General features: G+C 46.9%; 4 protein-coding genes across 4 annotated transcripts; 1 reads left to right on the top strand and 3 right to left on the bottom strand.

The window, feature by feature from the left end:
• Nucleotides 1-821: 821 nt before the first annotated feature.
• Nucleotides 822-4,774, top strand: ctss1 (cathepsin S, ortholog 1). Its single transcript, XM_029166428.3, has 9 exons — nt 822-960; nt 2,129-2,286; nt 2,461-2,581; nt 2,661-2,783; nt 3,625-3,777; nt 3,844-4,068; nt 4,141-4,306; nt 4,401-4,506; nt 4,594-4,774. Exons 3-9 carry the CDS (start codon nt 2,462-2,464, stop codon nt 4,688-4,690), a joined length of 990 nt encoding a protein of 329 aa, XP_029022261.1. The 5' UTR covers nt 822-960; nt 2,129-2,286; nt 2,461; the 3' UTR covers nt 4,691-4,774.
• LOC114865349 (synaptic vesicle glycoprotein 2A-like) lies at nt 4,760-15,657 on the bottom strand. The gene is made up of 13 exons (XM_029166421.3): nt 15,359-15,657; nt 12,020-12,757; nt 11,759-11,939; nt 11,488-11,639; nt 11,162-11,295; nt 10,989-11,078; nt 10,785-10,892; nt 10,341-10,429; nt 10,069-10,233; nt 9,858-9,991; nt 8,937-9,143; nt 8,656-8,815; nt 4,760-8,564 (listed from the first exon to the last, which is right to left on the bottom strand). Exons 2-13 carry the CDS (start codon nt 12,642-12,644, stop codon nt 8,381-8,383), a joined length of 2,229 nt encoding a protein of 742 aa, XP_029022254.1. The 5' UTR covers nt 12,645-12,757; nt 15,359-15,657; the 3' UTR covers nt 4,760-8,380.
• Nucleotides 15,658-16,299: 642 nt separating this feature from the next.
• Nucleotides 16,300-19,383, bottom strand: sf3b4 (splicing factor 3b, subunit 4). The gene is made up of 6 exons (XM_029166425.2): nt 19,294-19,383; nt 18,683-18,811; nt 18,021-18,563; nt 17,272-17,442; nt 16,963-17,124; nt 16,300-16,623 (listed from the first exon to the last, which is right to left on the bottom strand). Exons 1-6 carry the CDS (start codon nt 19,325-19,327, stop codon nt 16,451-16,453), a joined length of 1,212 nt encoding a protein of 403 aa, XP_029022258.1. The 5' UTR covers nt 19,328-19,383; the 3' UTR covers nt 16,300-16,450.
• A 143-nt stretch (nt 19,384-19,526) lies between these two features.
• On the bottom strand, nt 19,527-25,428 carry lix1l (limb and CNS expressed 1 like). The gene is made up of 6 exons (XM_029166427.2): nt 24,876-25,428; nt 23,393-23,556; nt 23,160-23,300; nt 22,635-22,730; nt 22,256-22,333; nt 19,527-22,079 (listed from the first exon to the last, which is right to left on the bottom strand). The coding sequence occupies exons 1-6, from the start codon at nt 25,213-25,215 to the stop codon at nt 21,828-21,830; spliced, it is 1,071 nt and encodes a 356-aa protein (XP_029022260.1). The 5' UTR covers nt 25,216-25,428; the 3' UTR covers nt 19,527-21,827.
• Nucleotides 25,429-26,899: the final 1,471 nt, after the last annotated feature.

The raw sequence follows: 26,899 nt of genomic DNA, 5'->3' as shown, positions 1-26,899 counted from the left end.
CACATAACACCTTGAAGTGCGATGCCACCCGCGGCTCTGGCAGCGCTCCTCACATGTTGCTGAGGGATGTACGATACAGAGGACGCGAGCACGGAAAGTCCCAATGACGTCCCGTGCACGCCTGAAAATTTCAGCGGGAGCTGAAAATTTGCTCCATTAGCACTAAATGTGAATTTAGTTAAATGGAATTATTTGCTGCAGCCTCATTGTTAGTGCTCATGTTTTAGAATTCCTAAACAATTATCCACTGGAAACGTAATCTTCTAATATTAAACATCTCAACTCTGCTGTATGTAAACTCCTGCTTTCAGGTTGCATCTGTATCCTGACACCTTCATTTGTATGGATGGGTGGAATAAAAGCCTGTCTGCCGGTGATGACAGCGTCTCCCTTGAGTCGTGCGTGATGGAGCCTGACTCCTCCTGAACTCCTCTGGGAGTGCATGCAAGAGAGTGAAAATAGTGTACAAAGGTGAAATCGCATGCGTTTAATGTGGCTCGACAGCTCCAGCAGCTCAAATGCCAAGAATCCAAATGTAAACGACACCAAATTACAGTAAGGAAAGGAAAAAGAAGTATCAGAACTTACCGTCTCTTCCATCTTTGTGGTTATGAAAGCTCCATTGTTCTAATTCTGTAGAAAAGAGTGCGTGTTTGTGTCGCTTTCCCTCTAGGTGAGTTACGTGTCGCTGACAGAATTCAAAGAGGACACAACATCTTTTGGCTCCGGCTCAAAATGTCGAAAACACACATCCAAACCTGCAGAGACGCATCGCAACGAGGACGCCTCATCCTCCCATTCTGAAATATTCAACTCGGTTCCCCTGTTGCTTCGCCGTCCTCATGGCAACAGCATCCTGGCTCTGGGCGTGCTTGTGCTCGCTGCATGCTGGGGGATTATATGCACTAGCTCCTGGATGACATCCAGCATCCTGCACTGGATGACAGGAGGCAGGCGCAGGTCAGCCAAACACACAGATTTTAGGATCAACAGCAGATGGAAGTGTATTTTAGCCGCGACACGTCCCTCAGTAATTATGACTCCTACCTTTGTTTAAACATAAGTTCATAGCTCTCGCTATAGGTAATAAATATCTGGAGATTCTGTGGGATTATAGAGAAATAAATTGGAATGAATATCATGGTGTTTGACGTGAAAACTGAAAACGAAATGGTGCAAGAACACATTTGCGGCTACATTTACATTTACTGCAGACGCACTTTGACTTCACAGGGTTTTCAGGTCGCTGCTAAGTGACTTGGGAAATTGCTGCTAAAAGCGTTGAAAAGCTGGAAGTAATGGAGGAGCGAGGGCAAACTTTAAAAGGTTTCAGTGTTTTGTTTGTATTCATATCGGTTGCAAATGATTTTTCTAGGGAGGAATAATGAAGCCACTTTACTAACTAGTCACGTGATGTGTTCGGTGCGTTTCACACCATCACTGACCATGTGGTGTTTTGCCAGTTTGATTTATTCGATTTGTCTGAAAGTTGAACCACTGCATCTGGACAATTGTTTGATTAGACAAGAAATATTTATTACATGAGGTAACAAGTCAGTTGGAACCACGTTAGTCAAAATACACAGATGCTTTGTGCTCGTTAAGATGAATAGTCTACTGTATGAGGGGAACGAGGGGAATTGATGGTGTCTCAGCTGAAAAGATGCACGATCACCACAGAAGAAGAGCAGTGCTGAGTCAGGAATGTGCCATCTGGTACCTCAGGGAACCTGCCTTCATCAGCAAATCTGTGCCCTCCCTCCATCCAGGGGGAGGGAATTTCAGAGATTGACGTCAATTAATGATGATTATGACATTTTACATTACATTTCAGTGTCAGGGTTCTGTTTTAGTTAAACAGTAAAACAGTATTAAGTAAAACAATTCTACCTGAATATGGAATACTTTTGTGTCGTGTTTTGTTTCTGTACTGGTGTTTTCTGCTATTTTTATAGTGTGGTCACATAGTGAATTGCATGCACATATTAAAACTACTAAAACAAAGCAATACAACCGCCTTTGATTTTAGCTCTAAACTGTAGCATCTGCATTTCTCCACACGTGCTAATTTACAGGCGTGTCTGTAACTATGACGCTTTTGTTTCTCGCTCCTTGACGCGTATTTTAGTTCCACTGCAGCTGGTTTCAAATGAGGCTCATATGACCTGCGTGAAAGCACCGAAGTCACAAAAAGGCTTCTGTGTGAGCGACTGAGGAAGCTGTACTTCCTCTTTCAAGCTTCAAGTGTGTTTTCCTGTTCTCTGCAGTAGATGGTTCTTCGACAAGGTAAATACAAATACGTTCTCTTTGTAACTGAAAGGAATTTACTTAGTTAGACTTTCAGTGTAAAGATCAAACATTTATGTTATTATTAAGGCTTTAATTTCTTCTTACTATATATATACACATACACTGATGTGTTTAGTTGAAGTGACTGGTTTTGTTTTGTGTTTCTTGAAGGATGAACATTTTTTTTGCTGTGGTCTTCTGGGCCGTACTTGTCCTTTGTCACCCATCATCTGATTTAAATAAGGTTTGGGGGAAGTGGAAAATCCAACATGACAAGAATTACGACAATCAGGTTCGACCATGTTATTTCTTCGATCTGCATGAACCGCGGCGCGGGCTGTCAACTCATGCAGCCACCGCTCATGTTTCAGACGGAGGCTGCCTTCAGGAGAGCAGCATGGGAGAAGAGCTTGCATCTGGTGCTGAGGCACAATCAGGAGGCCTCCGAGGGAACGCACAGCTTCACGCTGGGCCTGAACCACCTGGCTGACATGGTGAGACTCGTCTCCAGAGCAACAGCTGCTGTTTTCGGTCTCTCCGGCTCAGATGACACGCAGGCTGCTGGAAACCAGAACCGTTAACGTGATGTAACACAATTTCCAACAAACCAGATTCATTCAATCTGAGTATAGAGTCATTTACCAGTTATATTTGGTCGGGGTTTGAAAATATAGGAATATCTGAACCTATAGATAGGGTCAGTGAGTTAACATAACATCTGCTTTTAATCAAACATTTCCTGTACAGTGCAATTAGAGCCACTTGGTGCCACATACTGTACAGCACCATACTAAACAAGCTGGAGCAGCCTCACAATATACGTGCAGATAAAATAATTTGCTGTTACTTGGACATTGCCTGACGATTTAGAGAAGCTGAGTTAGGACAGGAGAGTGAGAGACCTCTGGTGGATAGAAGCTGCATCCCTCTAACTGATGGACTGGCTCATTGGTTAGAGCTATTAGCTTCATGTATGGGGCCATATCAGTTAAATGGACTGATATAAAGTCAACAGCATTTAATATGGGTGAGATAACTATTTGATGCAGTATTGGGACAGTTATGTCAAAGGGAGTGAAAAGTGAAAGCAGAAGCTCAGTGATTGAAAGCAGAAGTTGTAAATCTGATAAAAGGAAGTTTTGTTTTGTTTTATTATTAGTGGTGATTTTTATGTTATTATTGCTAAGAGGATGAATAAATCAGTATTACGAAGATGATAGTGAGCTCCTTTACCACATCAAGCACAATAAGTCAGTGTGAATTAGAGTTTTGATATTGTAAATATTCCATCATGTTCATTTCATGTATTTACTATTCACTTTCTTTTCCACTGAGACAACTGAAGAGATCAACGAGAAGCTGAACGGCTTGAAGGTGGACGAGCTTTTTCATTTCAGGAATGACACCTTTAAGGAAGTGAGTGGTTCATCGCTACCTCGGCAGGTGGACTGGAGGACGAGCGGCCTGGTCAGTCCGGTCCAGGACCAGGTAAGAGCGGCTACGTGAGCGGAGCGCGGCCTGGTGAGAAAAAGCTCATCCTGTTCACCTCTACAGGGCCTGTGCGGGTCCTGCTGGGCCTTCAGCTCTATGGGAGCCCTGGAGGGTCAGATGAAGAAGCAAACCGGCGTCCTGGTTCCCCTGAGTCCACAGAACCTGGTGGACTGCAGCACCAGCGACGGAAACGAGGGCTGCAGAGGGGGCTACATCTCCAAAGCCTTCAGCTACGTCATCCGGAACAGAGGGGTCGACTCGGAGAGATCTTACCCCTACGAGCACCAGGTCATCAACGTGCTAAAGTCTGAAACACCAGTGATGAAAACACGGCGCATCACGTTTCATTTGCCTCCGCAGGACGGGAGGTGTCGCTACTCTGTGAGGGGGAGAGCCGGCGCCTGCTCCAGGTTCCACATCCTCCCACAAGGCGACGAGAAGGCGCTTCAAGCTGCGGTGGCGGCGGTGGGACCGGTGGCGGCGGCCGTGAACGCCATGCTGCCGTCGTTCCATCTCTACCGCGGGGGTGAGGCTCACGAGGGGCTCAACACCTTCAAAACCCTAATTCATGATAACTTCAATTCAAAGATTTTCTAAAATGTATTTATTTTATGCTTCAGGTTTATACAACGTGCCCAGCTGCAACCCAATGCTCATAAATCACGCTGTCCTGGTCGTCGGCTACGGCACGGACAGAGGTCAAGACTACTGGCTGGTGAAAAATAGGTGACCCTGACTTTTTATTCCAATGGAGAAAACGTTGAAACGATTTTACCGTGAACTGGCCTGATGTGAAACGTGTTGCTGTTGCAGCTGGGGCACCGATTGGGGAGAGGACGGCTTCATTCGACTCGCCAGGAACAAGAACCTCTGTGGCATTGCCAACCTTGCCATTTACCCCACGCTGTAACCATGTGACCTGAATCCTGCAGTGATTTATCATTTTAAATCTGAAGAAATAAATTCATCTCATGCCGTGTGATGCAAAACATGACATTGTTTTATTTTCTTTCTTCTGCTTTTATTTCCATTATGATTCATATCATTTTCTTCATAGAACTGGATAAATGGCACAGAAGTGCAAGCTCCAGCATAATGAACAACTCTCACATAAAATAAATACAGCACCTTTTCAGCATCACTAAAATATTCTCAATATCCAGAATTAATAAATACTGAATTTACCAAGATTTTCAGTCTTCATTTACAAAACACAAAGACAACACGCAAATAACTTTTGTGTCATATTGAACTTTTTTTGGGTGATTTTCCTTGATCTTTTGTTCCACAGATTCCATACTTGCACGTACAAACATCTACAGTTTCTACACAGAGTACACAGAGTGTTGAATTGAACTCACACTTACAGTAGAACTTTTATCATTTAATAAACTGGTCAGAGTCAAACTAAAGAAAAACGCAAACGCAACTCCTTCGTTTGGAGGATTCGCGCTGTCGTCGCGGGTCAACGGGTCGTCGACTGGCGTGGTTTGGTCCATTTTCCCAGCATTCACTCTGAAACGGATCCGTGTGCTCTTTAGTGTTGAGGGAACCTCAAACCACGCTAGAAAAGTCCTCCGTCTCCTCATCAGAACACCATCATGAAGGGAAGTTTTCAGGCTGCTGCTCGCTGTGACTAACAGCTCTACGGCCACTAAAACTCAAACCCGTGACCCCTCTGATGGTTTGTACAGATATATATTTATATATTTATATTTAGAAGGATATTTCTACACATTGGAACAATAAATAGTACACTTTTACATTTTGGACAGGAGCTTCAATTTGACAGAGGGAGCTCTTTTTGATGAGTTGATAAACCATTGAATCTAACCTCCTGCTTCTTCAGAAGTGGGGGCGGCCCCCGCTTTATTGCTCACCCTCCCCCTTCACACCAACTCCTATGGACAAACAAGTTCATGTCAAACTGAACGTTTTATGCATATTTTCCGCTCCCCAGTTATCTTTATTGCCCTTTTCCGGCCATAGCGATCTTGTATCTCTCCGACAAGATGAATTGCACGATTACAAGCATCCTCCTCAGAAATTCAGGCATGTACGTCTTTAACTAAAATGTACCGGGGTCCGAGGCGAACAAGGGGCACAGTCACCACTAACTTACTTTCAGACACATACTCAAGTTTCACCAATTTTAAACCCCACTTTGATTAAGAACAATCACTGCAAGCGACAAATCGATGTCATCATACAACAATGAAAACACTAGTTCTTGCTTAAGACGAACACAGCCGGCGTACGGGACGTCCAAGAAGTCAGACGATACGATACAAACATGCGTCACGATCAGTTGAGTACAGATTACGAGGTGTAGTCGGCTCCGTGGGTCAGATGCCACCGCTTGTCAGATTTCTCAACAGAGGAACGGGTCATGCATCAACTCTGCGATGGGCTTCGTGGTGAAGACTGACTTGTATCAACAAAAGAGCACCCAGGTCTGGTATGAAGAACAACACGTTAAACTCTACACTGCATATATATTGCGTTAGGGTTTTTTTTATCTTCTGGTAATGTAAATATATTTCCGTGGTCCCAAACTGAGCTGTATTCATCACAGAGATGAAAACATGCAACAGAAAGAAGTAGAAAAATATGTGACACACGATTTGGAGTTAGCTTAGAGACACGCACACACACACACACACACACACACACACACACACACACGCACACACACACACACACACACACACAGGACACATGCAGCTCATCATAACAGTCTCTCAGATGAACATGATCTGGCAAAGGAGGAGTTGTAGGTTAAAGTCACTCTACATCTGACAACATTAAAGGTACAGTTCAGTACTTTGAGGTTTTGCTGGCCAGGTTCTATGCAGGTAGAAAATGAATCAACACAAAGGAACAAAGCGGCACCTCACAGGCCGTCTGCTCGCGTTCTCCATACGCAAAAATAACAAGCTGTACCTTAGTTTAGCAACAATGTCCCTGTTTCTTCTTTCCCAAATTGCTGAACTATTCCTTTAAAGTCACTCCCACCCAGATGTGCAGAAATGAGGCTGTCAGACATGTTCCTGCAGCTCACGCCGTAACTGTTACCCACCTATGGAAGCTTTTCTCCTCTTTATCTCCACACCTCAAACATCCCGAACTACCAGCACGTACGCACTCACTGATTGTCAGCACACGTTGTGACGAACGCTGTCGGAGGAATAATACTAAAGCAGGGATGCGCATAAAAGACAGCGGTGGGATGTGTTAATCACCCGTTAACGGGGCTGCGTCGTTGGGTCGCGTAACGTAGAGCAGCTCGTTTAGTGGAAGCATAGACACATAGACATTTGATTTGTGCTTGCGAGTCTAATGAAGATATGATTTAACATTTTAAAAGGGCATAAATTAAATGTAAAATGAAAATGTAAAGCTTCGACACACGGACACAGTTGAACTTGATATTTGCTCAGAAACATCCCGCACGTTCGCTAATTTGGCGCGGAGCTGCAAAAAAATAACATCGGCCGAAAACGCCGCCTGAACACGTCATCTCACCTGAGCCACGGCGCGAGTCACTGATCGGATCCGAGTTTGTGAAGAAGCCTAAAACGAGAGCGCGCGAGCTCCTACGTTCCGCTGGCAGGCCGTAAAATCCTCAACGCTGGCTGTGCTGACTTGCATGACGTGACAGAGTGTAAAGTCTTCCCCACACACACACGCGCGCGCTCACGCATAAACACACTCACGTGACAAACACCGCACTCCCGTCTCCACGCTCACATTTAACACTGGACCACGATCCGCCCCACAGACGATCCCGCGTTGCAGACACGAACATATTCAACGGCAGGGAGGGGAACGCGTTCGTTTAACACCGAGGACCGTGCTCCCGTTTACAACAGAGAATCCCGTGAAACGCACCTGCGCCTGTCTGGGGTTGGAGGCTGCGGGTTGAGGAGCAGGCTGGATTTACGCATGCGCAGGAGCTCTTGGATAAATCCAGCCTCGCTGGAATGTTTCGAGTCAATTTGCTGGAGAGTAACGCTCGGCAGGTCTGAGTTCAGTAGTCAGCAGTGGCCAAAGGTGCCTTCCGAGCACACGCAAACACCCGGAAATGTATTTTAAGATTTAAAATTTTCATCAAACACATCTATGAACATTAGTCTGAACAGAAAGGTACCAGTAACATCACAGGAAGTCAAAGAGCACTAAAAGTCAGTCACTGAGGACGAGGACGGACAGCGAGAGAAGGAAACACTCTGCAGTCGCATTTGAAAGCTGACCTCATGGATGAACTAAATCATTTCAGAAATGGCTTTTTTTTTCAGTCTCATCTCGTCGCTCGACCACACGGTCGCGTCACTGGAGATTTGCGGGCATTTTATCCTACGCGCACGTCGCCCTGCAGGTGTTGCTGTTCTCTAAAGGTTAAGATTCGTACCTGGGCGCTGGTGGTGCTATCTGTGTGTGTGTGTCCGTATTTCAAAGGATTCTGGGCTCACAATGGGGGTGACAGTGTGCTCTGTTGGTGCGTTAACGGGCAGCGCTGAAGCTCTCGGGGAGGTTTGGGCTCTGGTTGTCAAACACGCGCTCCAGCTGTGGCACCGCTGCCCCCTGCAGGCCGCCGGCGTTACTGCAGCACCTGGCCGCGCGTCTCGGGCAACTTCGTCGCGAGGAAACTACCTGCGGCGAGGGCGCCGGCGGCGAAAATGATGGGCACCGCCTTGGTGATGCCCACGAACGACTGGAAGATGCTGATGCCCAGGACGGCGGCCAGTTTACAGAGGGCGTTCAGGAAGCCGAACGCCGTGGTCCTGAACGCAAAGACAGAGGGGGGTGGAGCCCGTTACAGTGTGAATGAGGCTTGAAATGCTATGACGACGCACCTGGAGGGCACAGCCTCACCTTTTGTCCGAGGGGTAGAGCTCCACTGTTATCACGTCCAGGGCGCTCCACGAGGCGATGCTGATGCCGCCGAACAGACACAAGAGGGCGATCATCCCTGACTCACTGTTGCCGAACATCAGGAAGAAGCAGCTGACGCACGAAATGACACTGGAGCCCGCTGTTCAGGGAGAGAGAGAGAAAGAGAGAGAGAGGGCGAGAGAGAAAAAGAGAGAGAGAGAGAGAGATGATAATTGCCTTTCGCTCGGGAGGTTTTGCGCCTGCGCATTAGTTTCACCTACCCAACATCCTTAAGCGGCCGATTTTGTCCATTAAGAGAGCCGACACTATGTTGCCAGGCAACACCGCCAGCGTGCCGAGGAAGTTGACGAAGTAGATCATGTAGGCATTGTTGAAGTCGTCGCTGAAGTCGAGGATGCAGCCCTCTTTGTTGTGGAGAAACGTGCTGTTGACCAGTTTGCAGTCGATGAACCTGTATTTGAATAGATCTGACGACAAAGCAGACGGGTTACGGCTCGAAAGAGGCAGCTGGGCTTAAAATACCAGAAATGTTCAATGTCAGGGATTACATCATCTTAGAAAATTATTTTCTAAGATGCAGCAGAGGTCAGGAGATGGAGCATCCTCTCTGTATTAGCTGAAAACTGCATTATTAGATTTTATGCTCATGACACGGCTGAACTGCTTCCATACAAGCAGCATTACATCACAGAGTCGGCCGTAAAAGTGATGAATGATTATTAAATCACTGAGGCATAAATGAGGAAAACATCATATACACTGGGGTTCACGGGCGTCGGAGCTGCTGAGGCCGTAAACGCGAGCGTGAAGCGTCGTCTGCTTCGTGATATGACGCCACACTTGGCTCATCCGGGTTTTCTGCCGCCTCGCATCCTTTCACCTGTTCATTCTTAATCTACGCGGCACCATTTCGCACCCGTCGGGCCCGTTTCTCTGCCAGCGTTCAGCCTTTTCAGGGTTTGTTTACGCTGCCATGGCAACAGCGGCGCTGCAGCGTAACCCGGGGTTACCGGCAACAGAATGTCTCCATGGTTACAGCACTACCTTCATCATTCCTTTCATTTAGGGCTTCAATTAAATATAATGGCTGATTTTTTCGTTATTTTACAACTCCAAAAACACAATACAACCATTAAAGCACGCGTTTACTGAAGCCATTGAGGAACTTCTGTAGATTTTACCTGTGTTATAAAACAGGCTCGCAATGAAGGTGCAGTTCCTGAAGAAGGTGTGCGTGGAGGTGATGTCCTCAAAGTAGCACTCCTCAAACACAGAGTCTTCAAACACCATCGACTTCATCTTCAGGTTGAGGAACCTGATGAACAGGAGACATTGGGTTTTTACTTCTCTATAACAGCTCACAACAGAAACGGAAGCGTCCTGAGCTCTTACTTGTCATTGAAGTAGTGCCCTTGGCGATGCACCTGGTTTTCCAGGGTGAAGTTGAAGGTGACGTGCTCCACCCGCTCCTTACTGAAAGTCTTTGTCTTGGAGTCGTATTCCTGTTTCTGGATGTACTTGATCATGTCCGGGAACCACACAGTCAGACCGTAATAGCTGCAAAGCCGCGAGAGTTGAGACAAATGATCAAATCAAAGCTGAGAGAAAACTGCCCACGGGTTCTGGAGTAAAAAGCTGAGGCTGCGGGTTTTGTGAGTCTTTACCTGAAAGACATGGTAAACCAAACAGCCATGAGCATGAAAGTTGTCCGCTTGTACTCAGGGCTGAAGCAGGCGAGAATGTTATTCCGCATCTGCAACATGTGAACAAAGAAGACAAAGAAAAGCTTTGGGGGAGCAGATTTCAACTGTCCAATGTCCGATCGAATGGCAGCTTCGGCACATATTGCACATGCTCCGAGTTTGTGAGCAGAAACGTGCGGCATTGGCCTCTGTGGGCGCTGAGCTTGGGGGGGGGGGGGGGGGGGGGGGTAGGCGAGCGAGCGGAGCTGAACGTAGGCTGGAGGCAAATTAAAACCATGAAACGAGGCACCAAGCTGAGCAGGCTCCACATAGGAACCCATCGCTGTGATCTCCATGTTAGACGCTCGTATGTGTGTGTTCTGAGGGAGGGGTCCGTTGTTCCCTGTTCCTGCCGGCTCAACCCACCTGTGAGGACAGGCTCATGATCTTCAGCCTGTAGCGCTGCCAGACCGGCGTGTCGGTGCCGGTGTCCACCAGCTCGTCCACCTGCTTCACCGTCTTAATTGTCGTGACCTTTGACGAGGACGAGGCAAGAGCGAGACGAAGGTCAGAGGCGCGTCGCGAAACTCGGAAATGCTTGAAATCGAAATTCTGGGTTTCTGCACTCACAGTGAACACCCTCTCCGGGTATCCCTTCGCCCGCATGTTCGTGTCGTGAACTTGCTTCAGGATCATCCAGCCTTCGTCGTGTTTGCCGTTCTGTCCGGGGGGAAAAAACAGAGAAGACGGTTTTTATATTTGGCGTCAGCTTCAGTAAAATGAGCTCAACCGCGTCTCCAGACCTCCAGGTAGAAGCGTGGGCTCTCTGGCATCGCGTTGAGGGCAGCTATGGCGGCAACAGATGGGAACGCACACACCAACACAAACACACGCCAGCTGTGGAACTGGTACGCGGAGCCCATCTGGAAGCTCCATCCTGAGAAGACCAAAACAAACACAGCGGCACGAAACACTGAGCCCAGATCAATAACGCATACGTCTCACAATCTATATTTCAAAGCTTAGTCTGGAATATATATAAATAATGTGGCTTAATTTCCTCCTCCCACCAGGAAAGCTAGAGGTCAAAGGTCGGCCTCGGTCACGTCTCTGGGTCTACATTACTGACCGTAATGTGGGATGATGGCCCAGGCCATAGCGGACGCGTATATTCCCCCAATCATCCAGAACATGCAGAGCCAGCTGAGATGCTCGCCGCGCTTCTCTTGAGCCAGGAATTCAGAGTAGTAGGAAAACACGATGGGAATCGAACCACCAATCCTGCAAAGACCAGAAGCCTCATGAACGCCTCCAGAGACTGAGCCTTTCAAAATAAAAGCAGTTGGTGACTAGACGTCAATAAGAATCCTAATTAGCGCAATCCAAGCTTTAACACTCACCCGACGCCCGAGAGCAGCCGGCAGAACAGGAAGGTGCTGTAACCCTGGACGAAGGACGAGAAGAAGGAGAAGATGCTGTTGATGGAGAGGCAGATGAGGAGAGACTGGCGGCGCCCTATGCGGTCGGCCATGGCCCCCCAGAGGAAAGCCCCCACCATCATCCCGAAGTACACGATGAGGCCTGTGGGCGGAGCCGAGCACATGAACCCGTTACAGCCGCTGCCGGTGTGGAGCGGAGCGGGCGGTCGGCGGGCGTCTTACCCAGCATGCTCTTGTTCGGCTCCGACAGGCACATGTCCTTCTCGGCGCTGGGCAGGACGAAGCCCACCACGAAGATCTCCACGCCGTCGGCCATGAGCGCCAGGCCCAGCACGAAGTACAGCGTCCACTGGAACTTGCCGTGGCCGCACTCCTGCAGGATGGTCTCGTACTGCTGCGCCAGCTCCTCCTGGTCCTTCCTCCGCTCCGCCTCCGAGGCGCCCGCGTCCCTGAGCTGCTGGCCGCCGGCCCTGACGGAGCCGGGGCCGCCGGCCAGGCTGCCCTTGGCCGAGTCGGCGCGGGGGATGCCCTGGTACTCGCCCTCGTAGATCTCGTCGTCCTCGTCGTGGCCCTCGGTGGAGTCGCTGTGGCCGCCCTCGTCGTCGTTGGCCGCCTGGCTGTCCCCGCGGTAGTAGCCGCCGCCGCCGCCGCCGCCGCCCCGGCCGCCCTGCGGGGGGTAGTCGTCGTCGTCGTCCTCCTCGAAGCGGCTGTAGGAGCGCTTGCTGTACTCGTCGCTCACGCGGTCCACGGAGCGGCCCACCTTCTTGGACGCCTGCCGCTTGACCTCTTTGGCGATGTCTTTGGCTCCTTTTATGAAGGCGGTCCGGTTCTGGTAGCCGTCCTCCATCGTTAGGGGGTTCTGGAAGTGCAGGGACCACCTGAACGTGGGTTAGAGGTCGCCGCACGGAGAAGGAGACGTGACTCCCTGTTGAAGGGACTGGCAGCAGGCTCTTCTTACGTCTGGGGAGAAAGAGCTTAATAAGCGATAGCTGATATTTATACATGTTGGAGGAATAGATTTGAATGAGCCACAGTCGACCCGTGCTTTTTTCTCTACCTGACCCGGTACAGACCTGCTTCCAGACTACACCTGTTGCATGTTCACATCAAAGCGTGCCCTCTGTGCTGAGTCACAGATGGGCCCGAGCCGTAATTAGAGGCTGAGACATCCAGCTGAGAACAGCCAGCGTGATTTGTTATGGGATGCGTCCCGGTGCCCAGAAAGCCTCCGTTCACGCGATTCAAACAGGGTCTGACTGAAAGGACCAGGCACTGGAAGGCCTTTAAGGTTCATGGGGTCATGCCATGGCACACATGAGGCGGTTTTAAGGAAGCTGCACTGACATTCTCAAATTCTTAAATGAAATAATTCAAAACACTGACGGTTAATGAAGAATGAATAATTACAGAAGCTCCGTCCCAAAACAAATGAGGCTTGAAATTGAGAAGAAGAAGCCGGAGCCGTTGGTTTAATAAACCCGTCTGCCGCCGGGTCACTTCTCCTTCTGAAGGATAGGTGTCCTCACATATATATTTCTCCGCCGCCACTGCATCCCGTGAACGCGCGCTGATGTGATGCCGCGCAATAAAATAAGGCGTCACTTTGAATTTGTGGCGCAGCGAAACCACAGACAGGTGCTCAGTTTGACGCCAGCTTCCAAAATCAGGTGTGACAGCTGTTAATGAACCTGAATGTGTGTCAGGTTAAACAGCACACTGCACACGGCCAGAGTTACTGTACGTGTGTTTAACCATATAAAGTATGAAGAAACTGTAAGCACAAAATAAAGTCACTGAATTATTCAAGTCCATCACTGTTCAATAGTTTGCTTGTTTCTAGTTTAAGTGTTGTATATAAGATAATATGGTTTATATATAAGATTATTATGCATCAATTCACAACATCCCAGAGCTCAAGGAAACTTTCTTAAATCATCCTGTCAACCTATAACTTCATTCTGATTTCTATTTCTAAAACCACACAAATCCCAAAGATGCTTATTTAGTATTATTCAAATCAGAAAAATGCTGCCGATTCCATAGAACCAATCCATGAATCCCCGTGAATCCACTAACTGTCTTGGCTGCAGGTACCCGTGTGTCCATCTGCATCCTGCTTGTTGTAAACACGTGCTTTATTCCATTTGCACTCGCCACCGTGAGGCTGCTGATCCCTCACTGTCAGCGTGACCAGCAGGTCTCCTGGCGCGGATCAAAGAGCCCCCAGCGGCCGCGCCGGCCGGGCTAAGCTGTGGGACGCTCAGCTAATAATATGTGGGACTGAACTGTGAACGGAGAACTGTGTGAAATGAAAACGGGAGGAAAAGATCGGAGCGGCTTCGTCTCAAAGCCATGGCACGTGTGTTTTCACCTGGACAGATGTTTCCATTCGCTGGTGTGTCAGCACGCGTCAGCAGCGTGTGGGTGGGCTGCACTCAATGCTTCATTATCTTCTTCACAGCAGACATTTTGACTCATTGTTGTGGGATCGGCACACATTTGCTTCAGCCACACTAACGAGGGTTCAGTTGCATTAATGGTTGACGGTGTCCTCCTCGTACCACATCTGTTATTAGGCCATGAAATCATCCTCATATTTCTGTAAACTGACCTTCACATTGCACGCTTCCATTAGTTCTGAGCCTCATACAGCTACAAGTATTCACACACGCTCCCTTATTTCCAAACTGAACCCCAGTCACACTTTTCACTGCATCCTTCCCCCATTTCGTCCCGCAGCTGACAGCCTCTCTACAGACCCATGCAGTCTAGACCACGGAGCCCTGTCAGTGGAGCGGAGATGAAGGCCTGAGGAGGAGGAGGAGGAGGAGGAGGAGGAGGATGTGTTGCTCCCTGCTCTCAAGAAAACCCTTTTTAATTCTCGTTCTCCCGTTTCGAAAATCAACCAGCGTCGGGTTACCGCTTAAATCAGGCGCAGCAGAAACCGATTCCCATCACATCATCACACGCGTGCGAGCTTTTTTTTTTTTTTTTGCATGGGGAGATTTCTATCAGGCGTCAAGTGTCGTGCGGAAAAAAATCTGGACTCCACTGATGAAGAAATCCCCAAATAATACGTCTAGTGTAGAGCCACTATTAATAACTGTCCTAATTTCCAAACGGGGTTTAAACATCTTAATGATCCTTATTCTCACCCTGGACGCGAGAGTGGGATTCAATATGTGCGAATTTCAGCGTCCACTCCAGTCATGAGTGTCTTGGCTGATGTCAAGGGAAACCAGGCCGTGCCGTAACAGGCCAGTTTGTACAAAGCCCGCAAACACGGACGGATTTAACCCGTAATCTGTCAAGTATCCGACCGCTCGTCTGTTCGCCTGCGTCCTGACATCTGTGCTCATTCTTAGAAATCGCAGCCAGCAGGTTGTCACGACCTGTGTTGGATTACAGGCCGACGTCTCGATTCACAAAATCGCTCTTTAAACGCTATGTGGGGAAAACGGTGGGAGAACACGCCCATCGTCTCTCCATCGTGGTATAAAAAGACACGCGAACGCGCCATATGCCATTAATCAATGTTATTTCCGATAAATGTAATCTCACCTTAATTTCTGCGATGCGAGTGCCTGTTCAGCCTGGAGATGATGGTGGTGGTGGTGATGATGATGGGGAGGAGGAGGAGGAGGAGGAGGATGCGTACGAGGCTGTTGCTGTGAACCGAGTGATGATGCTGTGTGCGGCTCGGAGGAGAGACCACGCCATCCACACACACGCTTAGTGATGCGCCGGGGTCCCCTCCCCCACGCGAACCCAGGCGCAGCGGCGAAGTAGCGCCTTCGTATCTGGAGGGGTTTGGCGCATATCTGCACACGCTCTGCGCTCGTTCCCTCCCCTTCCCACCATCTTCACTTGGACTGGTGCGCCTTTCAAGATGGCGCAATTTGCGGCTTTCGCTACCTGAAGGCAGTTAATAAGCTAATGGCAGGCTTCTGCATTAAAACACTAATTTCTTATTGAACAAGCTTCATCTCCGCACGCATGCGCGCACACGCATCCATCCATCTGCTCCCCACACACACAAATAGATGACCGCCTGCGAATGTGAATAAGAAATAGCGTGAAACCACAACACACGTGCAACAACACCTGACTCCTGTTGCCACGACAACCATTTGCCCTATTCTTCATCAATTCTTTGGACCTGCTACTAAGAAACGTGAGTTACCACCTGCAGAGTGATGTGCTTCTAATAATCATATAAGACTGTTAAACAAGTTATTTTCTCATTACTTCAGTGATGGGCATAATGCAATTTACTGTAATATTTCATTATATAGAACACTAATATCTTGACGTAATAACCAGCCTGCTTAGTTAATCCAACATGTTTTGCACCTCAGACCAAATGCTTTTAATTAAGAACATCTTGAGAGTTCTGTGCCGCTCCGTTGTATAACAGAAATATGATTTTTTTTGGTCAATAAAAATGAAATATTATACATTTCAACAAGTCAACAAGTTAGATTCATATTTGAGAACAAACATTCACATTTTGTACTAAAAGTTTTATTCATCAAATGTCTTTCATCTGTACAAAAAAAAATACAAATGGGGGTTAAATTATTCTGTTACAAACGTCAGTGGATCTAAAGTAAAAAAGCTAAATTAAAGCCTGATGCCACAATCTGAGATGGATTATGGTGGAACTGGCGCTCTCATAGGAACACGTGGTGGGGCACCTGGGGGCCTTGGGGGCATTGGAGGTCCTCTCTGGAAGCCCAGAGGAGGCGGACGAGGGAGACCAGCACCGTAGCCAGGCGGAGGCATGGGAGGAGGCGGCCCTCTCATTCCAGGAGGTACAGGAGGCCCTGAGAGAAAGAGAGAGAGACAAAGACACACAGTGAGCGGTTTGATTTCAGCTGAAGGTACCAACACCACTCCTACTAGATAAATAAAAATGTACTGATGAAAGTCCAAAGCCATCAGTTTCAATTAGCATGCATTATTTATTGCAAGCACTTATCCTCCAATCTATGAAATCGAATACACCACATTAACCTTTTATAAAAGAGAAATAATAATTAATAATTTAAATGCTGTCTCCTCCTTTTAGGAGGACAGGACCTTTTATTAGTGTTTTAGATGTCACCAACTGGTGACATTCACTAGTTGGACATTTGTCAACAAAGAGTGCAGTGCACGCTTACCCATAGGAGGTCCGTATGGTGCTCTGGGTGGCATGCCCATGGGCATGGGTGGGGGCATGCCAGGGGGTGGCGGTGCCCGTGGTTGACTTGATCCTGGAGGAGCAGGAGGTGGAGGCACCATACCAGGAGGAGCAGGAGGGGGCATAGGCATCTGAGGCATACCTGTGTGAAGGAATTGTGTGGTGAGTTATAGTGTTGGCTGACATGCCAGACTATTGCAATGATAAACTTACACACAAACACTTTCAAATCTCTACTGTGAAAGATTTTTGCTGTCACCATTACTTGTGTCAACAGTTTAATCCATACCTGGATGCATGCTGCCTGGAGGGAAGGGAGGTGGTCCAGGTGGAGGAGCACCGCCAACAGACTGTGGGCCGGGTGTCCCTGCAGATGGAGGCATGGCCATAGAAGGAGGCATATTTGGAGGCATCGACCCTGGAGGAGGAACAGGAGGGAAGGCACCAGGAGGTGGCAGGCCTGCAGAGACACATATTAAACTTATTTCATATTCCAATAGCTGATATAGAGCCAGACTAGCATACTTATTAGGTTAGACCAGAGCCAGCGGTAACATGTCAGAGTGAAAACAAAAAAGACAAAGACAAAAGAAACTAAGAAAATGTCTATTGAAAATTACATATAACTGCATATAACCATGCTTACTGTAAACAATTTCAATATATGTATATAAGTTCACATCAGTGGGGTTAGGTACAGATAGAGGTTTACCACCTTAACTGTACTATAATGAAGGGCACTAAATGGCGTGACTAAACTGTTTTTTAAAATATTCATTGGATCATGACCTTCCAAGTTATGTTTAATGCCAACTGCACATTTGCTCAGTAACATTGGGACGTCATGGGTTGCCAAACATTGAACTGCTAAAGGCTTAGATGGCTTAGATGGACCCAAAGCTTTGTGCCTAGTGTGGTAGAATTTCAACTTGACTACAATACCACTATTACACAATAACGAACAGAGGATGAGAAAACATGAACAGTAGCTCTTGCAACTGTTGTCCAACAATATACAGTCATTCTGTATTATTTTACCTGGTATGGACATCGCAGCTCCCAGGGCTGTCAGGACCGGTGTTGGCGCAGACGGTGGTGGTGGAGCATCTGCAAACAGCTGATGAGGCCGGTCTGCCTGGGACAGAGGGTTCTGTGCAGCCAGGAGTCGCTCTGCGGCCGACCCGTGACGCTCTCCTTTAGAATCCTTCTTGAAGGCATACGACACTGTAATAGGCCTGTTGCAGAGATACTGGCCATTCATGGCCTCAATCGCAGCATCTGATGCATCAAAGCTCGCAAAATTGATGAAAGCGTAACCCTTGGAGTTTCCAGTGTCTGGGTCTCGCATGATCTTTGGCGTCTGGAGGATCACGCCGAATGCACTGAATGTGTCGTAAAGCAGTTTCTCATCAATCTCTGGGTCCAGGTTACCAATAAAAATGTTTGCACCCACATCAAGGTTTTTGTTGTGGGCGGATGCTTTATTAACTCGAATGGGTTTGCCATAGAGTTTTATCATATTCATGATTTTGATGGCATAGTCAGCATCTTCTTCACTGAGGAATTCCACAAAACCATATCCTGAAAGAGGAGTAACAAATAAATCCAATGTCAGTCATACTGTCACAGATCTTTTAGAAATACAAACTCTTGTAGAGGTTTTATTCCCGTTTTGAGGGCGTTTGTAAGGCGAGACTCACCTTGGTGTTGCCCAGTGACTCTGTCTTTGGGCATGTGTGTGTTGACCACAGGACCAGCCTGCAGGAAAAGCTCCCAAAGTAATGGCTCGGACACCTTCTCGTCCAAGCCTCCGACATACACAGTAGCATCTGGGAAAAAGAAGGACAGGTTAGCAACTTAGCTAGGTTCAACTCTTCTGAACACATAATGCAAATGTTGATTACTACTGTTAACTGCTTTCGTATCTCACGCATGGCTTATGTTCAGCGTTAGAATTGTTAATGCTAACGCCGGGTTAGCTTCATGAACGCTAGCTCAGTAGGCTAACCGTTAGCCAAACAACCATACCTAAAATTTGATAAGCAGGAAAACACACATATTTAACCCAATAAGCAAAATATTCAGTCCGGTATGCAGTAAACAGGCGCACTGGAAAATAACGAGAAGTTGGCCTGAACGGCTAATCAAGCTAACGACAACTGGGCAGCTCCATGTGATACAGACGGTTTCTTTCGACTGGTGAGTTCTGCCAACGAACCAAACCAAGGGAATGATATGACACGAGAACTACATGCAGATTTACACATACTTATAACAAAAGTCAGAAACATGCACTGAGTTACACAATTACCTTGGTTTCTTTCTGAAATTGGTCCTGCCGCCATGTTGAATGAACAACGAACGGCGAGCGTTCTAAACGGAAGCCTCTCCTCTTCCGGTAGAACCCGGAAACAGAAACAACAAACTAAAATAAAATAGGATAAAATAAAGCCTATTTCCCGGGAGTTTATTTCTAATAATACACCTCGTTTAATAGGTCACTTTTGTACTTGAGTGCCGGACAAATGACTTGACAAAAGCATAAACATTTGTATCAGACAATTTATTCCTTCATATAAATCTACTAAAAGTATAAACATGGAGTACAAAATGTTCATATAAAATAGATACAATAAGAGCTTTCAGAAACATTGTACTGTAGAATAGAATAAAAACATAAAGACTGAACTTAAAACACCATGCATTAAAGCCAAAACACGAAAAGCCCATTTTATATCATTTGTAAAAATGGATAACAAAAAATATACAATTTTTTATAGAGCCTTCATTGACAATGACTAAAAAGAACAATCAAAGGCATTTGTAAGATGAGCAGTTCATGATGCAATGCAAAATTCAACAACTTCATCCTCATGTTTAAAACCAGCTTGCTCAGTTTTACAAACATTTGACCTTTAACTTTAACCAAAAGCATTCCTCTGTATGCTTTTCAACTACTGTAGATTCACAGAACAGCACTGACTGGACCTCTGTGTGTTGTTGAGACTCTCAGAGCTGTTAAAAAATAGCAATGAAGTAAACAAACTTTTAAATGTAAAATTGAATTTTAACCTTTTAAGCTGCAGATTGTTGACATTAAATTCTGTATTATATTAGATCAACCACGTATTTGCCTTTGCCAAGAGAATAGCCTTGTAATATACTCTACTGGTGCTACATATATAGTTTGCAAACTGAGTACCAAACCAATGTTATATAAAGATTATAAATGTACTTTATACTGTAGTAAATGTAGTACAGTTTAACAAATCCTTCATACCATCATATTAAGGTGAAAGAGAAATATAGATTATAATCTATATAACTACACGAAAGGACAAAAAGTAGAGTAGCACCACTTTAAAGACCCCACTGGATGAAATTTAGCTTTTTAAAGGGACAAACCATAGAATAATATTAATTTTATAAAGGCACAAAAATCCTGGAGAGATACAGCAGCACAGTAATAAAATATAACTTGACTGGCTTTAATCACACTCTTGCTTCTCGTGTTTTTTATTTGCCGTCTCCTAAAATTTTGTGTAATCAGGACTCAGGAGCAAAAAAGCCCTCCTGCTGTTTAAACTACATAATTTGCTGCCCACATTTCCTTCCAGCCAGTGCAACACGTTATCAATTAAATTCTTGTTTACGAGGGGTCTTTAAAAGGCTACTCATTGAAACGCCTGAATCCCTGCAACATACTAAAAGACATTTTAGATATATAAGACATTTAGGATATCACATTTACAGTGTAAAATAAATCAGGTCCTTCAAAATGAAATATTTAAAAGCTGGCTGTCAGCTTCCAGCCCCCGGATGTAAACTTGCACTGCTAACATCCAAATTCGGCTTCCAATACTTCAGAAAACAAAAACCCACAAGTGCTGGTACTGGTTTGTGTCTGCAATGACTCACACATTAAATCAAACTCCACATTAACAAAATATCCTACAATTCTGTCGCCTATATTCTTCACCTACGAAGCACCAGCTCTTTTTAACTTCTCTGCAAGGCGCATAATCTGTGGCATGTGATTCTATAGTCTAGACAGCGTTGCTTTGTAGGTCCTTTAGTTGAGAGCACGCTGAAAATATACATTCGGCTGGTGTCGCGGTCAAAAGCACATGAAATAAAACAGCTGATGAAAGCGTCTACAAACACAAAGAAAAGTGATGATTCAATATCAGATTATTAAAAAACCTGAGCTGCAGTCAGAGCAATCCGTCACCTGCTGACATTTATGCACATAACTAAACATAAATAGCTGCTAATATTTGGTGAAGTCTTTTATCCCCTTCATTATTGAGTAAGCATTGTTTCTGTGTTAAGTTAATTCATGCATGTGGGAGTTTTAGGATGTATAGAGTTACCATCTTAGGTTCTAAGATGGTAGAACAAACTATATGCAGACAAATAATATAAACATGTCGTATGCTTTCAATAGAAAACCCTTAAATGAGTGTCTTTACTGAAAAATATTGGTTTGATTTGCCATATAAACATATGTCCCATACATTCACTAATGAAAGGCAGGTTTTGTTTCTGTGGGTCTACATAGAGTCAATATAGAATGACATAATGAAAAGGGACGTAAACCCCACTCAGCTGTTATCCTGTAATCACTAGGCACGAAGAGGTAATGGCTAAAGCTGTTGCCATTTGTTGTTGTCGACAGCTGTTTGTTGTACGGATGGTGTAAAATCAAGGCCCGATTACCTGGTTCTCATAACAAAACATATGATACAAAACCAAGATAATAAATCACCTCCATAGCTACGAAATGCTCAACACTGCGGCCGGGAGTCCAGGTGTAAAGGCGTGTTTCCAGAGCGGAGGGTGGGTTTAGTGTGAGGGCAGCGTGGCCGCGTTGGCCGCGCCGAGTTGACCCACAGCCAGCATCAGGATGTCTTTCTTCTCCTTGTAAAAGCGCAGTTCTCTGCCCGCCAGCCTGGCGTCCTCCAGCTCGCGCTCTGTGGAGCCCAGCTCCTGGGCGATGGTGCCCGCCACGCTCTGCTCCCGGTTCACCCAGTCGGCGGCCATCTGGGTGCGCATGTCATCATCCAGAGCCCGGTGGGAGTAGTGGGCCAGCACCTCCTGTGGGGATCAGAACCATCAGAGGCCTAAGGGTCCCATCTCTGCTTTGAGACTATGATGTCGGGGGGAATATTGTGCTTCTATGATTAATTAAAGACACTGGACTTTACACGTGTACCTAATAAAGTAGCCAGCGAGAATAAGAATGGTTTAATGTAGTTGAATTCATGCAGTACCTGTCGGGAACACTGCCGCTCCCTCATGGCTTTAAGGCTTCCATTCCAGTGCAGCAGCTGGAAGACGGTCATCAGCTCCTGGAACGCAAACACGGTCAATCCAACACAGAAGCTCGCTTTAAAAACATTCAGCCTTTACTGAGTCGCAGCCGCAAACTAGGACCAGACGCGTAGTCGTCCGATATCTTATTTCCAGCTGTACTCACAAGTATGTGGCGATAGATTTGTCAAAATGTGTGACCGCGACCCATGAGGGAGACGAGCGCGTCTACAGGGATTTATGGTGGACACGTGCTAACCGTTACAGAGCACCTGGTCACACTGTTCTAGCGCGTCTGAGCAGCTCAACGTGCCACCGGCGTTCATCGTGTGCGTGCACCTGAAACTCAAGCATGGATTTTCCTTTGTTGAACTCGAGCATGAAGCGGAACGCGCCGATTCCTGTGTTGGGGTTGTCGGCCTCTTCTCTGTTCCCCTGTCAAGGACGATATTAGGACAGTTAATTGCAGCGTCGCTTCAAACCAACACTGGACGTTTGCTGCATGTGAGAAGTGACATTCTTTGAGGTCAGACACACAGTAAAGAGGATCACGTCTCATGAGCATTGTTGAAAATGAAAGCGAGCGCCGTACGTTTAGTGGAGCTGGAATTGCTGCAGATTGTGTGTCTCTTTGATGAATAACCTCAATGTTTCGTTTTCAAATTCTTCATTTCTAATTTATTGCAGCTGTTCTCCACATAAGGAAACAGGAGCCCCCTTGTCAAAAGTGGGTGATTCTGGGAGCCCTTCCAAATAGCTAATGTTTTAAACTGTAACTACATGGTTCATGTGTTCACAGCAGCCACTGGATTTGTTATTATCAACGTGCTTTGGTCAAGCGGCCTAAACACACAACGCACTCACATTGAAGGAGGCCAGCGCCTCACTCACGCTCTTCTCAATGAAGTCGTCGGTGATGCGGCGCGAGGGGTGTTCGTTGAAGACAGAGTTCATGAGGGCGATCTTGGCGGCGCTGCGTCTCGCCTCCGCCTTGGTCGGACAGAACTGGCGAACGGTGGGGAATCAGCAATTAGGCCTCCCTCAAACCCACCGCGGAGCATTACAGCGTTTGTGGCAGGAGAGTGAGGCCTCTGTACCTGGAAGCTCCCGAAGCAGCTGCCTCCTGGAAGGCTGACGTAGCAGACGTACGGGGGGCTGTTGGACGGCACCATCTCGTAAACAACCAGAGCGCCGTTCCGCAGATCGGCGCCTCTGCTCAGCTTCATCTGCCAGAACTCTTGTAAAGCTTCCACCACATTCACTAGAGTGAAGAGACGTTGAAGAAACTTCACATGAACCCTGTCAGCCCAATCATGTTGAAGTTATCCAAAAACCCACAAGTCAAATGCTTCATTGATTAGTTTGCATTTAAAACGTCATTATTTCCTGGAGCGGCTCTGTAACATCCTGTGAACACACATGTGGAAAGGGTGAGGAGGGGGAGGTCATTTGAAGGATGCCAGGGGATTTTTCCTGCTTAGATAACATTTAGGCGGTTGCCGAGGGGAAATTCTGCATCTCTTTAGAGGAGCTGCTTAAAGAAAAAACACCCGCGGCCGCGCTCGTGTGAGAAAACTACACGGGTCCAGGAGGAAACGGCAACAAAGAGCGGCCGCTCGATCTGCAGATGAGTCACGGATGATTACTTGGACTGGGGTCTGCGGAGGGATTTGCATGCAACCGGGGCCATTCGCGGCTCTTTGACTTCTGCAGCTCCTTCCTGCCGAGCGCTCACTGTTTAATACACACACAGGCACAGGCTGCGTCTCCCTCACACAGAGTCTGGAGCCTGATGAGGTTCAGAGGCTGCAGCTTCAGTGCTGTTGATGGAACATTATAACAGCAAATATCTAAATCCTTAAATTAATTCTAGGAACTTATCAAAACAAAAACACAACTCTGATAAACAGCGTTGAGGGTGTTAATAGCGTTTATGAGACACAGGAGGAGGAGGCGCTGGTCGCGAGGAGGGAGGGACAATCTTTGGAAATAAATCCTATTAGGACAGGAACACTTGAATTATCTGCCACATTATCCAGCAGCGTCTGTGGCCTGTTGGTGGAAGCATCGTGCTCCAATGGTAAACAGGGGCACCAGGTCACACACAGGACACACACTAACATGCACGTGAGCAAATACACAGCTTTTACTGTGAAGATGGAAGAGAAGAGGGCGACTTGTGTGTAAAACACAAAGCTTGTTATTATGTGATTCTTTCAAAGTTCTATCCATCATTCAACTTAAAGACGAGATGAATTTAAGGCCTTTCATTAAGCATAATAGCTCATTGTTGTTGGATCAAAGCTGCCTGAGCCGCACTACTTAATCCTATAAAGCGCCGAAGCGCTGCTGAGACGCCGCTCTTCTCAACGGAACTTTTAGCGACACATAGAATGTGTGTAACTAACGGTACCGGGAACGGCCCCGGGTCCAACTGCTCTTGGATCACGGTGTGAAGTTCATCTGAACGTGAGAGAGAGCGCGTTTGTCCGCGTGAACCGGTGGCGCAGCTCAGCTCCGAAGCCCCCTCCCCACGGAGCGCGGTCCCCCCGCTGGGGCGGCGACCACCCCCGGCCTTACCTCGGCCGTAGCCCTGCGTGTGCTTGGCGAAGCTGCGGACCACCGCCTCCACCGCCTCCTTCAGCACCGCCGGGTTCCCGGGGTTACCGTGGCCGGCAGCCCCCGGCCCCAGCCCCGCTCCCAGCCCGCCGTACAGGCTGTGGAGCTGCAGCGGAGGGGGCGGCGGGGGAGGCCCGGACGAGGCGGCCAGAGAGGCCGGGGAGGGCAGCAGCGGCGCGATGGGGACCGTCACCCCGGGGCGGAGAGAGGAGCGCAGCGTCCCGCTCGGACCCGAACCGAACCCGACGCCCGGCTGCAGCCGCTGCGGGCGGATACTGTCCGGGATCACGTTAGATTCCATTGTCCCAACGTAACGTCTGCGAAGTCCGGGTCGGGAGGAAGTCCGTGCCGATCCAGCGACGGTCTCGGGTTCCGGAGCGGTGAGGCTCAACGAACTGTGCTGGCGGGGATGTGTCGATCAGAGCTTAAAGGAGTAGCGATCCGACGCTGGTTCGGCAGATAACACTGCTGCTATGCATCCTCGCTCTCTGGATTAGACTGCGGGGATGTCAGTCAAATGCCGCCTTCACGGACCCCTCGTAGTCTCAGAAGCTGTGACTTAAAGCGCCTCTAAACCGGTGTTTGTAGCATTAATGGCACAGATTTCTGCTTGGGGTTTCTACGCGATTATGCTAATTTGTTGTGAAATCAATTACACGCTCTTTGTTTGTTAAAGATGTGTTCAGTAAAGTGCGACACTTTTAATGTGTCTATTTTGATGCAGCAAGTAGTTCGATCCAATACAAACTTGCCCTTATATCTAATTAACAATCATTCACTATGTTGTAATTGTGTTTTAGAGTCTATCAGGTGTTACTACAGGTCTGACCTTGAAAAGGAGTTCAAAGTGAGGCGTTTGTTTTGGTAACTTGTTCAAATTGTAGATCCTGTTGTAACTGGCTGGAATCTTCCAAATTGTTTTTATAATTATTTAAAGCAACAGGTATTACAAATGTTACAATTCTGTATTCTTGGGCATTAGATATTGTATCTATGGTATGTTGTTGATTCCGTTTTATGAATGGCATCCTTACATTTCCGACCGTCTCTGTAGGACGTGAACGCAGCAGTGGAAAATCAGAGATGTCTCACGCCAAGAAATCTGAGCCTCTGTTCTCTGGCACCAACAGAGCACAGCTACAGTGTGGATCAGCCCAAACTCCAGCCTGGAGCATGTGATTAGAACCTCGAGCGGAGGAACTCAGTTTACTTGATAATACAGCGAGTGAGAAGTGATGCTGCTTCTTCCAAACAAGCAAATAAATCAGGAAAGCGACTTGGATGAAGGTCGACTTTGTGGACCACCAACAGCACAAACGCCTGGGGAGGAAATGGGACCTCCTCCTGCGTCTTCTAAGTGTTTTTTTTACCACTTTCTGGGCCTTGTGTACTTTTTTCATTCTTGCTGTGGTCTGGGATGAGGCCAGAGGGCGTCAGAGGAGGAACTAGGGACCATTGGAATAAATCTCTCTCATGCTGAATACGCATTTAAACAAAGATTCAGTCATTGTACATCTGCTTCCACTGAAAAACACATTTAAAGGAATTAGAGCTCTCAAAAATCTCAAAAGGGAAGGAAAGTAATATCAAACGTGAAGCTGTGCCAAGTTGACCTTGTTTACCACACACAACACAACACAACACAACACAACACAACACAACACAGAACAGAAAACAATATCATATATCATGACAGTAATGAGATTTTGGCTCACTAGATGGCAAGATTTCTGTTCATTAAATCAGTAAATAACTTTAACTATGCAGCTTTGTCATTTCTTTCCAGAAAATGTTTAATTTGCCTGAGAGTTTTTGCTCCGCTACATGTTTGTGTGCCACTTTACAAAATAAAAAAATACATAAAATAAATACATTTATACATATAAAATATTGTCAACTCCACATTCAGTAAGACAAAACACAAAACAAGCACTAGTGCTACTGCATCAATAGTTGCATCAATGCAGGATAATAATAAAACATAA

This window comes from Betta splendens, chromosome 11 (assembly GCF_900634795.4).
Source record: "Betta splendens chromosome 11, fBetSpl5.4, whole genome shotgun sequence".
Classification (NCBI taxonomy): domain Eukaryota; kingdom Metazoa; phylum Chordata; class Actinopteri; order Anabantiformes; family Osphronemidae; genus Betta; species Betta splendens.
The sequence above is the reverse complement of the archived record's forward strand: the minus strand, read 5'-3'. Positions and strand labels throughout refer to the sequence as shown.